Source organism: Podarcis muralis, chromosome 12 (assembly GCF_964188315.1).
Source record: "Podarcis muralis chromosome 12, rPodMur119.hap1.1, whole genome shotgun sequence".
Lineage (NCBI taxonomy): Eukaryota > Metazoa > Chordata > Lepidosauria > Squamata > Lacertidae > Podarcis > Podarcis muralis.
Window position 1 is genome coordinate 28,778,783 of NC_135666.1, and position 13,411 is coordinate 28,792,193.

General features: G+C 43.2%; 1 protein-coding gene across 1 annotated transcript in view; it reads left to right on the forward strand.

The window, feature by feature from the left end:
- The first annotated feature begins 5,025 nt into the window (after window positions 1-5,025).
- COL1A2 (collagen type I alpha 2 chain) overlaps window positions 5,026-13,411 on the forward strand; it is a 60,743-nt gene continuing 52,357 nt past the window's right edge. Inside the window, exons 1-4 of the mRNA XM_028750451.2 lie at window positions 5,026-5,088; window positions 6,148-6,183; window positions 9,518-9,601; window positions 10,000-10,056. Of these exons, the coding sequence (XP_028606284.2) occupies window positions 10,021-10,056 (36 nt within the window). The 5' untranslated portion in view covers window positions 5,026-5,088; window positions 6,148-6,183; window positions 9,518-9,601; window positions 10,000-10,020. The remainder of the gene's footprint in view (window positions 5,089-6,147; window positions 6,184-9,517; window positions 9,602-9,999; window positions 10,057-13,411) is intronic.

Genomic DNA, 13,411 nt, shown 5'->3' on the forward strand with positions numbered 1-13,411 from the left:
CGACCCGGGGACTCTGAAACACAAGGAGTCTGCATGTCTAGACAGTAGACATGCTCAGCTTTGTGGATACACGGATTTTGTTGCTGCTTGCAGTAACTTCATGCCTAGCAACCAGTCAATGTAAGTGCCTTCAGATTGTTTGGAGCAGGGTTTGGTGGGGAGAGAGGGATTTGGGCGGCGGCGGCGGAATCCTCTCCTAACTTCGTCCTAAGGAATGTTGCCCTGCCGTCGAATGCTTCCTTTCTCCGGGAGCTGCAAGGACAAGTTTTCGTGCAGATCTGGGTATGCTCCAAAGCCTGAGAAACTGCTGCCCACTATAACTCTACCCCCGCCCCGGGGAAGCCCCATCCAGTTAGACTGAGTTTGGGGGGGAATCGTAGTTTGCATTGACTCCAGCTGGCAAAAGAGCTGTCTCTTATTTCCATAAGACGGAGTGAAGGGATGAGAGTTCTTCAGAGCTTGCTTAAACTCGCCCCCTCCCAGCCCTCCTTGGCTCATGTGGAGAGGTCCTGGCAAGAAGCCAAGCAGTCTTTTCTCCCACACACCCACGCACCTCTCTCTCCCCCTCCCCATACTCCACCCGCCCCCCATTTTAAGAGAAAAGCAAAATTGGGGTTGGAGAAGCAATGCATGACAATGATAAATCCAGAACTCCTAAATTTATCAGCATCGCCTCCTTGGAGAACTTCTAGTGGTTTGGGGCTGGGGACGGGTTATTGCCCCGATTTACCAAGGGATTTCAGAAAACAACAGATTCTCCCAAAGTCTTTGAGAACAGTCGCTTTTTAGGGCGTTGTACACGAGCTTTGTGCATCGTTTTACGGATGCTCATAATGCGCCCTCTAGAGGGAAGGAGGCGGTAGCGCAGAGGACCCGACGTGGAGCGTGTGGAGTCCAGATAGACCACCAAGCGCTTTTAGAGATACGTTGATATTTATGAGACAATTTAGTTACTCCTGAGTTACACTCAAGGAGAGAGAGGGCAGAAATTCTGTCGCGATTTGCTCAAGAATGTTTTGCTCTTATTAATTCCGGGAAGGGAAGGAGACTCGCTTTTAGAAAACTACAGCAAACCAGGAAAAGTGTACGATTCCTGACCTTTTTGTTAGAGAAACAAATATGACGAAATGGATATTCCAGACATCCTCCAAACATACCCTTTTAAAAAAGCTCTAGCGACCTCTTCTGGTAGATGAGAAATAGAAAGTTTCTCCCCAGAAAATTCATCTATTTTTATGATTTCCACACTTGTCAGGTAATTCACGTAAATTCTATTACCTTAGATTATCTGTAGGCCTCCATGTGAATAATTTTAAATAGTGAAACTTGGCGCAGACAGCTGTTGCCAGGTTAGTCCCATCAAATAGATATCTATTGCATTGGTACCCCAATGTAAGATCAGAGTGGTGTTTTACCCTCACAAGAACAACAACCTGAGTATGGATTTAAACTTGGGCTTTCCATACTCTAGCCAGACTTGCTAACAAGTGCACCACACTAGTGATAATCGTTTGGCACAGAGCAGGCAATCTTTAGCATTATATCTGACTGACAAAAAGAGTTCTGTTTAACTCAGAACTTTTCATGCTGCAGAAATGGAAACTGCCCAGCCCAAGCATCACTACTATACCAGTTCTCTGTGGTTTAAATATGTGCAAGGTACAGCCTTCACACTGGCTCGTCCAGCACATCAATGCATCAGAAACACCTGTTGTACATTGCCCTATGTACATTGCATATGGCAAATGCTGCCCTATAACAAAAGCATTGGCCCTGCTGCCCAATACGTAACTGGATTCAATGAAATAAGTTGGCAGCCAGGGGTCCTTCTAGGGTTATTGCAATTAATGACTGAGCATTCTCCAAAAGTACCGTAATTTAGGAACACTGCTGTCTTTACAGTTGCATTCAACTCTTTACCAATCCTACAGCCGGAACTATATTCAGATTTGCCTCTCCCTCTAGTGGCAATGAGAAAGAATGGGTTCCCCAACCCACTTAACATTTAGAGATACTCTCCCAAAATATAGATCTCCACAGCTAATCCATCAATAAGCCCACCCCACTTCCTAGGAAGTTCCGTTTACAAGTTCCAGTACCATGTCAAAAAGAAGGTCTAACTTTATTTCATCTTCCTATAGGAACCATTATCAAAATGCTTTTGAGAATTACAAAATAAGTGATTTTCACCCTAATCCAGTTTCCTGTCAGAATCCCCATTCATATCAGTATCAACTTTGTTATTCTGTATCGACGTTACTCTTAAAATGTTTAAACGACGATTATTTCCTTGAGATATTAAGAAGAGATAGCCAAGGTTTCTCATCCAACCATTGGTCTAAGATATACATTTAGAGCTGCCATCCTAAACACTGTGCTTATTGAACACAATTGGACTTGACCTCCAGAGCATAGCATAGTGCACTCTATGCTGTAGATTTTTGCTCCATAAGCAGACTTTTGCATTTAGCTACTCTGATCATGCAACAATTCTCTCTGGGTGAGCAACTTTTCCAAATTGCCCCTCAAAATTCCTCCATGGCACATGAATGCCAATATGTGCAGACTGACTGATTCCGTTTCCTCCCCATTTTTGTACTAATCTGTAAGTAAAGCTTTTGGAGGCTCTGACTTGCAGAGACGAGGTACATAGCCGTGACTTCTTTTTTGCTCTGCTGCTCAGACAGAACATTTCTCCCCCTCCTCCTGTAATACGCAGCATTCCAGATGCATTTCACAGCAAGCAGGGGAGCAGGAACTAATGGGGCATAATACCCCGTGCCCTTAGAGCAAGGAGGGGAAGGCTGTGGTTCTCCAGATGGTTGTTGGACTGCAAAGCCCATCATTCCCCTGATCATTGGCTGTGCTGGCCGGAGCTGATGGGAGTTGGAGTCCACCAGTATTTGGAGGGCCCACGGGTTCCCCATCTCTGTCTCGGAGTGACAGGCATTGCTCTTTGTGCTCCATTGGCAGGAAGGGAATGCTTAACAGGACAATTGTTCATTTGTTTTTAAAATAAGAATGTCCAATGCACAAAATGTGGGCTATGTTAGAAAACTGTAATAAAAGTTACAGTACTCTTCCTAGGATTCCCAAAGCTGCTTTTGGTACGCCCTCCCCACTCCCAGTGGAATTTTTGATCTTTTCTTGGAACAGCAGGCCCCTCCCACATGTCACACCACAACGCGCATGGAGGGTTGCTATTTGAGAAACCCAAGTCGCGCTCTCTCTCTCTTTCTCTCTTTCTCTCTTTCTCTCTCTCTCTCAGCATAACCTACCTCATAGGGTTGTTGTAAAATTGGAGGGGGAAACCCTGTATGCCTCCTCGAGCTCTTTGGAGGAAAGATGGGACATCAATGTAATAATAATACATTCAATAATGAAAGGCCGAATTCCCCTTGGGTATACAGAACTAAGCAGCCTGGCTTTGTTAGATCCTGGGATTCCACCCGTTAAGCTGTTTCAAAGTATGGTTATTTCCCTGCTTAAAGTTTAGCAAAATAACAGTTCCATCCTAGCCATGTCTTCTCAGAAGCAAATCCCAATCAGCACAGCGGGGCTTACTCTCTGGTATGTGGGTTTAGGACTGCAGCCTAAATAGTGTGAAAGAGAGACTTGGGTTGGGGGGGGGGGGTTGCTAACTTAACTTCTGAATTCCAGAAAATCCTATACAAATCCTCAGCATAATCCTGTTCAAGGAATTCCCATAATCTGAAACGATGTGAAGGAATAGTGGGTCCTAAGTTTAGGTTAATGTTATTTACAAGAATATGGACAACCTCGGCTTGAATCATCTCAAGTTCAAAAGCTAAACTCACTGTTTTGGGCTTTCTATAGCACCTGCACACTTTTAAAAGCTGCTGTTTCAAGCGTTTTCAAGGGGAAATGCTGTGTGGCCACCTTTGTTGGGATCCACGGAGCCTCATACATCCGCAGAAAGCACATTTGTGCGTGCTTGGGAGGGTTTTGTCTGTTTCCCTTTATCTCACATCCAACTCCTTCTGGGGTCACATTTTTTTGGTGTGTGTAACAGACATCAGAGGGGGCAAGAAAAATCCCCATGGCACATTGAGTGTTTCACCCATGCCCTGTAAAACCAAGTTCTGATTCTTATAAAACCTTTTATTAAATACATCCATTCAAGCCTTGGGGTCAGAAAAAAGCCTTTCCAAGTTGGACAGGCCCTCCTTCTGTCAGAGGTGTCTTGCGGCGATCAGAATGTCATCCACTTAAAAAAATGTCATTTCATGTTTACATTTCCTGCCATTCGTCTTTGAAATCACAACTACCGTGTGTATAAGACTAGGTTTTTTTAATTTAAAAATGATGCTCAGAATTGTGGGTCGTCTTATACATGGATACAATCTCCCCCCATTTTCTCAATTTGGAGTCCCCAAAAATTGGGGGCGTCTTATACAAGGGGGCGTCTTATACACGGAAAAATACAGTACATTGCTTCACATGCGGACTGTTTTGAATCTTAAACATTAACCATTTTTGTTTTGTTTTTTTTGTTTCCCCCTCCAGATGTAAATGAGGTCAGTATCATTCCTTTCAAAATAAAATGGACAAGAGTGGGCTATTTTATTATCTCCCTACCTCCACCCCCCTGAATGGCCACTTACTAACTGCAGCTGCCAAGATGTGCATGGGCAATACCACTGCAGATTAGCATCATTAGGAATGCCCAGATTTGTGCCCACCCCTAGTTTCCTAGTGGGCCGTCCTTCTTGTTAAAAGGCTACCTTCATAGGTGAATGTAAGATTAAGAGGATATTGCACAGTAGCCAGAAGGGTCTTGCATGCCCAGCTATTCTGGAGATTCATAACTCTATTTTAAAGCCAGAGAACTGTTAAAGACATCTTTGCACCCGTAAAGCATGAATGAATTCAGGTATGACTTTTTAATATCGTGCTTGCATGATGTAGCAAATACTAACTTGTATAACTCTTTCCCTACCCCCCACCGATTGTTTAATTTGCTCTGCCTTAACTTGGCTGAGTTTAGTACTTACTGTGAAATATTGCTAACGTTAGATTTCTTCTAACTTCATATTCATTCCTTTCTAGGAAACGGAAGGACGGAGGGTAAGCACATTTTAAGGGATTTTCTTCAGATTTACGGAGCTGTACTCTGTTCCTGGGTATCCGCTACAGTTTTAAAGAACCCAGAAATGCTGAAAATATAATTTTTGAAAGGCTGCAATCTAATACCTCATTTCGTGGTAGAAAGGTCTTTAGAAGTTAGTGGGGCTTACCTCTGAGCAGAGGTCCTCTTTACTGTCAGGAAAATGCAAAGTGAAAACTGCGGAGTAAATGCTATTAATTTCAGGTGAATTTGCTTTTGAATGCAGCTGAGATGCTTAGTAGTACACGGGCAGTTTTTCTTATATATCTCTATTTGGATGCTAATTGCACTAAATTCCCTGGGGCTTACTCCAAAGTAACTGTGAACCTTAGGTGAAAATCCAATTAAGTTTTATTCAGAGTAGTCTCCTAGAAATGAATGGACCTAAATTAGTAGCTTCCGTTAATTTCTGCAGGCCTACTCAAGAGTAGGACTTGGATACAGCTCAGTAAATGTAACTGAATTTTTGCGGCTTTAGCTGCTGTGTTTAGGATTTATGTGTAAGTGGGTTGAAGCCATAATTTTATCAGCATGAAAGCTGATCTGGTATGCACAGGAAAAATAGTCAGCCTTCTTCTCAAGACTCTCTGATTTTATGGATGTCAGATCATTTTGCAAATTACTAAATATTTGTGAGGAATATACGCGTTTGGTTTGGAGATTAGCAGCACAATCCTACTCAGGCTTAAGCTCCATTTGGATTTCCTCTGAGGAAAGTTGGAATAGGATTGCAGCTCAAATGTGAAAATAAATGAATGCTTGTCACTTAATGAAGAACTAATTGATAGTACATTTTTATTTATGCATATTTGTCCTCTTGGTTTTCATTGAAAGCAAGAGTGTGTTCAATCTCAATTCCTTTCCTTTCCTTTCCAATTCAATTCCTTTCAGTTCTACCTATGCTCTCGTTTTGCTGTTTTCATCAGCAGACAGTTCTTTTTTAACACCATAGCTTTCTGCACGTAAAACGATTGCTTGAAACACTCATTTACATTTTTGTTGATGTTGTTCTTTTTCAGGGGCCCAGAGGAGAAAAAGGGCCACGAGGAGATAGGGTAAAGAACCATGATTATGTTCATTTTGCTTGTTATATCTAAATCATGCCCTGGTGAATAAGGAAGAGCATGGTCCAAAGCGAAAAACCTGTGGTACCACCACCCCCCCCCCACCAACCCTTGTTCAGAGTTATGGCTATTTTTGTGTGCATCTTCTGAGAAAATTCATACAAACGAGGCTGCACTGTGTACAACTGAACACATCTATTTGGGGGGGAAGTGCTATGGGCACTATTTGGAAAGGGTCAGGAGGGCTGTGTAGCTTTGGGTAAGGCCAGAATTTGGACAGAGTGTTACTGAATGCCTCAAAAGCTCCATTGCAAAGGGCTGAATTGGTTATTATTCCCATTGAAGTGTCTTCAGACTGATTTGCAGGTAACAGGTTTTCAAAGAAGCAATCATAAAACCACAGTATGATTAGCAGAGGCTCTGGAATTCCTATGTGAATAAATAACATCCACCAGCAAAATCACTTGAGTCAGAACCTTAGAAAATCAAGAATGGAAATTGAGGTCACAATCCTGAGAGCTCTCCTATGCTTATTCCCCTGCCCGCTGCTTGTCCATTGATGCAAGCACATTGTCCGACACAGCAGTGCTGTTTTTCCGCTCCAATTCCCTCACAAGGATCTCTGAAGAACCTTTTAACTCATTCATTGCACAGGTGATGCGACCTCATTTCCCCGCCCTGTAATATTGGGTGCAATGCTTCTTCAGGGTTCAAAGGAAGGAAGAGGGGGAAGGCAGGTTGTGTTCAGAGATTGATCCGTAGGGTTGGAATTGCCTGTGGGATTTCTGACACAGAGGTCAAGGAATGTGCATGGCTGAGGCATCAGAGGTGCAGTTGCTCAGTAACCAGAGTCCACTTTACGTGTGTGTGTGTGTGTGTGTGTGTGTGTGTGTGTGCAGGTAGCAAATGAAGTTGACAATGTGTCAGGGAGCCAGAGTTGATCCTATTACTCCCCCCCACCCCGCCCCGTGAACAAATTAATTGGAAAACATGTGTTTGCTACCTTGAAAAATGCAAAGCACTATGAGGGCAATTTGGTAATATATTACCGTACTTATTGCTTGTGCAATTAAGTAGCTTTAGATTCTGGATTTAATAGTCTTACAGGGAGGAGGGGCTCCCTAAAGTGTCTTGCTTCTTTTACTTAAAAATGTGCTAATTGACCCCTAATATGTCAGGGAAGGTGGTCCTTCTCTTCTGAGTGGGGCCCTGGATTTTTGCCCTCAAAGTCTTTCCCTGACAGCATCCCTGCCAAAACTTGGGCCTCCAAGAATTGCTTCAAGATTCGTTCTTCCCTCAGTAGTCGCTTAGAATGAAGTAATGGTTGCTGTTCAATATTTAGCATGTTTAAACCCAAACAATTTGTGACACACCATGCCTATCACAGTATTATGTTATTAAGGAGCTCCCAGGTGCCTGAAGGCCTAGGTTAGGTAGCCAAAACCTGGTAGTTCTCATAAACAGATTGTGTGCTGGATTTGACTTGGTGGATGGAGGCCTGATTTAGGACTAACAGTGTGCTAAGGAGCCAAGCCTTTAGCCTGAAATCGTCTGTGCTGTGTGAGATGCACACCAGCTTGTTTGAAAATGGTCACTGCAGATATGGCTACATTCTGAGTTGTTCAGAATATTTCATGCTTTAAGTTATTAAGGACATGAAGATCCCTTTACTATTGCGTCGGAGGCCACCTTGAATCCAAGAGTCTGTAGATGGATACTTGATAAAGAAGTATCTGTATTTCATCATGAAATATCTGATGACTCAGAACCAGTTTAGGAAAGATTCTGACTTTGAGTCCACCCCAGTCTAGCCTCTTGTTACTAGAATAGATGTTGGGTCATCTGATTAACATGTGAGCCACAATTATTATTATTATTTAAATCACATCAGTGATATTTGGAATGCTTGTTGTTATTTGGAATAATACCCTTAGACTCTGAATAGGCTGAGTAAAAATTGACCTTTTTATCCACAGCTAAACACAGAATTTGCAGTGTTTTGATTAGCACAGAATTGATAAGTGCAATATTTGGCAGTTGTAGCAAAATGGGATGGTTGAAAAACCATGAAACAGAGAGTGCATTGAGTTATAATAGGTTTCTTTTCATTCAACTAATATAGTCTGGAACTATATTACTCAACTAATGGGAATTAGCATGACTGTTTGCTCTGCTAAGATTTATACCATTTAAGAACATCAGTCCTAGAATTAAGGCTTGTGCAAACAAATTTGTCTCCATTCTTATATATGAAAATCATTGTGATTATTGTCTTTGCAAACACACTTGCTAACCAAATGGGGCACAAGCAACAGTTAAGTGAAATGAGGAAAGTAATTAACTTGTTTGGACCTCTCCAAAGCCAGACAGCAGATAACATGGAGTTAGAACATGTACTCATTTAAAGGCAGTTAAAAGGTTACTACGGTATAATTATCCTAGCATGGCAAGGTCTTCCTTAGCACAATCTTTGTATGATAGCTCACAAGGGACAAGCTTCTCTAACAATGTGTGGCTAGAATCCTTATCAAGCCTCAAATCAATGCATTATTGAAGTTTTTAAAGACCTAAAAAAAGTGAATGGATGGTATTCTGCTAAATTTTTCTCAGAGTAGATCCATTGAAATTAATGGACCTAACTTATATCCATTAATTTTAATGGACCTCTTTTTGAGTAAAACTTAATTGACTGTCACCCAGTAAGTCCTAGCATTAATATGCCAACAAAATGTTAAAGTGCTCAGCCTTTTCCACATGTTATGCCCATGATGAGGAAGCTGTGGCTCTCCAGATGTTGCTGGACTCCCAACTCCCATCAACTCCGGCCTTCATGGCCAATAGTCAGCCATGATGGGATTTATTATCCATCAACACAAGCAGCAATAAAACTGCTTTAACGTTTGCAAAGCTAAGCAGGGTCTTGTATGGTTTCAAACTGGATGGGAGACTGCTTGTTGAGATTCCTGCATTGCAGGGGATTAGACTGGGTGACCCTCGGGGTACCTTCCAACACTAGGATTCTAACATCTGGAGAGCTTCAGGTTCCTCATTCCTATGTTAAGGCCTTTAAGACTGCAATTCTCTTCTCTCCCGCCTGCAAATATGAATATACGTACATGCATAGGATCACACAACTAAATCTTCTAGTTGTCTGAAAGCAACAGTGACACATTTAAGTGGTTTCCACATTGTAAAGTACAGAAACACCAGCTGTTTCGATTGTGCAGACTCCTATATTTGTACTTTAAATGACGTCACTGCTTTGAAATCTTCAGTAGCTATTTATATATTTTTATAACTTAACGTTGTGCATTTTTCCCCATAGGGTCCAGCAGGTCCACCAGGCAGAGATGGTGAAGATGGTCCACCAGGGCCCCCAGGCCCCCCTGGTCCTCCTGGTCTTGGCGGAGTAAGGCATCCAATGTTTTATTTTACTGAAGTTGATTGGTGATGTCTTGAAGCATCATAAAAGGCCTGTCACGTCAAAGGCAGGGACCATTATATTTAGCTGTATCTTCTCAGGCATCTATAGAAATACTGTTGAGATCCATAGGTAGGAACATCCTTGACGATACAGAAACATTTACGGAAGGAAGGAACTTTTTCCATTTTACTTTGATTCCTTCTGTCTCCCTTCACTCAACCTCTTATTCGTGATGTTGTTGTTTTAAAAACAAGCGTGAAGGACTTGAGATGTAGGAATGCAAATTTGTTACCCTGCATTCATTTTCATCTTGGATTAGAGTATAGTATTTAAATTCTGATCAAGCTCTTCTTTATTAGCTTTCCTCTTTTTAACTCCTACAGAACTTTGCTGCTCAATATGACATGTCCAAAGCAGCGGATCCTGGCCCCGGACCCATGGTAAGCCAATGCTTCCTTTCTCGCACAGGTACATGCACAAATTCAAATTGTGCTGGTGTGTCTTGCCACTGATGGTGACAGGGAATCCCCAAGTAACAGCCTGCTCACAGAAAGCTCCCCACATTGTGTCTCTGCTGTGTATCTGACCTGCAGACCATATAGCAGCATTATACGGCCCACTGTACCTCCCAGCCAGGCATCTAGCATTGTCATCCCTTGCAAGCCATGCGTGTTCAGAAAATGCATGGGATTCCACTATTCCTGCATCCAGTGTGCTTCATGAATGAAGAAAGCCCATACTGGGGAAGAGTTTTGCACCCTACCCAGGTCACTTCCAAGGAAAGTAGGTCAGCTATCCAGTGTTCCTTTGGTTCCAACACAGATTCTGATAGAATCCAGTGACTGGAGCCAGGAGACCACTACACTGCTGGCCAACCTGGCCTTCTCATGAGGCAAGAGCTGGAAGGGAAGAAACTCCTATCCACCCATGCAGCTCTGTCCCAACATGGGCTGCCAGATGTAATGCGTTGTGATAGGTGCTGGGCTTGGCCACTTAATTTCTTCACCTGTGATTCTTGCCCACCTGGCAAGACAGGCTAGAGCCATCAGCACTAACAAACCCAGTGAATTGGAAGTTGGCCCATTGAACTTGGTTCCCATGAAAGGAGTTTAGCGCCTGAGTTCCAGTGATTAGAAGCTCACCTCATTGATTTGATTTTGATGGCATTTATGTCCAAGCGAAAAATACTGCAGTCAGGTTTGCTGAATTAATGATAGTCAAAAATGGTCAAGTTGTCTCATGCTCCGCGGTTATAACAGTTTTTAACAAAACAAAAACCATCACCTGCACAGTTAGGAGCCATGCTTTGCAACACGTCAGCTATAATACAAACAATAGGTTAAATGGCCAAAATATGCATGATGTTTTGTAACTTGTGCTTCAGTGCCAGCTTCCCCATCCCCTCCAAAAAAACATGGACAGCAAGGAGAAGGGGGAGGGACCTGGTCTGAATTGGGACCTTGGCATGTGGGGTGTGTGTGTAGGGTTTTGGGGTTTTTTAGATGTGGTCCCGATCTGGATTGGGACCCCCACACTTGCAATTTGCATAAAGATAAAAACTACCATTGAAGTGAATGGGAGATTTCCCCCGGCAATGTGGTTTCTGCAGGTGTGGTTTCCTGATTCAGAGTGGGACCCATTGTGCGGGGCAAACTTTTAAAGCCCCCTACTGTCCTCCACACACACATTCGGGTGCCCATCCAGAGTGGATCCTGTGCCCTGGCAGTTTGCACTCAAGGGCAAACTATGCATTAAACATTGTGTGTAGTTTGGCTCTAATATATTTCCTGGAAAGTAAGCTCCACTGAACATAGTGGGGCTTTTTTTTAATTCTGGCATGGCTTTTGGGGCACACTGCTCCCACAAAGTGAATTTTAAAACTTCTAAAGATACTGTTAAATAAAAATAAATAAAATAAATAAAAATAATTAAAGTTAAAAACCGTCAGCTGCTAAACAGTTTCAGCATAGCACATTCAGCAAACACAGGCTGAAGGAAACATGCCTTCTTTAAAAACAGAAGTGACAAGGTTATAGCTTTTGCCCTGGAAAGGAACAGGCCTTCCACTAAGAAGGCCCTGCCAACTAAAAGTAGACTAAGAACTTGTTTCCAAGGGTAAAGATGCATGGGACTGCTCAGATAGAATTAGATTTCCAAATGGATGTGTTTTGGATCATATAAAATGTGAACTGGGTATGGTATTAAAAAAAAATAGTCGTGAAGGAAGTTGGTTTCACAACAAATAAAAAATAAAAGACCCAGAATGAACCTCCATCCTTCATTTGCATCAAAATGCTAATATATAAACAGTATTTTTGCATTTAGTACCTGAATTCCTGGAAACCGTAGACCACTTCAGATGTTCTCTTGAAGCCTTCACAAGGCATGAGGAGTATTCTTCCATTCCTCATGCTCCCATGTCTGGTCTGAGGAGAGATTATTTATACAGCTTGCATGGAGAGATGCTCATTCTGTCCCTTCCTTAAGGCCAATATGTGTCTCCCGCCCCCCTCCACTCAAGAAGGAGGGGGAGAGGAAATGCAAGGGGCTGATGGTTCCTCTCATTCCAGGGAATGCTGAAGTTGTCCAGAGTGCCATTTCTGATATTACAATTTCCTTTCTCGTTTTAGAAAGAGAGAGTATATTGTGTTGTTGTTTTTTACACACACACATCCACACCGATAAATATAACATATAAACATAAGGTTGCAACATGGCGGAAACAAATGGGGCAACTCCTTTTTAAGAAGTCACAAAGTCACAAAGGTCAAAGCTGACTCAGAAATAGGTGGACTGTGAAAAAGGTCCAAGGAGCATTGTAGGACAGGGCTGGTTCCAGAGGCTGGTTAAACTGGTTGGACAGTGCCTCAAGACCAACTGTTCAAACAGTTCTGCCATTTCCGCTTTCTGCAGTCTAGGAAAATCAGGCGCAATCTGAAAAAAAATCTCAGTGTGCATTTGCCACCTCTTTCCATGCGAGGGAGGCTCCATTGAGGGTATTTTCCTTCAGGGCCCTAAACCTCCAGAGACAGTACTGCCACAAGACGCCTCAGGACAGGTTGACCAGTTACTTGGAACCACACAGTAGCCACATCTGAGTTTACCATGTGGCACCTATAATCGTCTAGGGAGCCTCTGGCCATGTGACTTGGCCCACTATTCCCACCCCTCTGCTGCCTCCCCACATTGTTGTGGTTGCCATATGGTGAGCCTCCAAGAAGGTACCTCATAGCTTCTAGTCTTCTCAATTCACCCTCATTCTTGTTTATGACTCTTCCAGCTTCCCAAGGGTGGCAGCCCTCACATTTTTTTGTCTCCCTCCGTATATGCAGCAACAGCATCTATGAGGGGTCAGAGTGGCAACAGGACTGTGCTTGCCAGGATGGGGCAAGATGGCAGCGAGCTCAGCAGAGCTCTGAATTGGTGGCGCTAACACAAGTTTGCGTGCACCTGTGGAGTCACCACCACTGCCACCCAGCCAGAGCTGCCCTGACCTCTCTGCCATTTTGTCCTTTCACAATCCAAACAAGCACAGCACTGTTGCCACTCTGCCCCATCCTCACTGTGGCAAACGCAGCTTTGCCAGGAGGGTGCAGCTGCCAATCCACCCCCACCCTTCATGTGCCACTGCTGCACACATATTTTTCCTGCTGAGAAGTCACCTCCTCCAGCCAAGAACACAGAAGCCAGTGCATTGATATCACTACTATGCATTGTAGCTCTCACACCTCACCCTTCTGTTGCATGCTGGGAGAATACCAATCCTGCTCTACAGCAGGGTTGGGCAACCTGTGG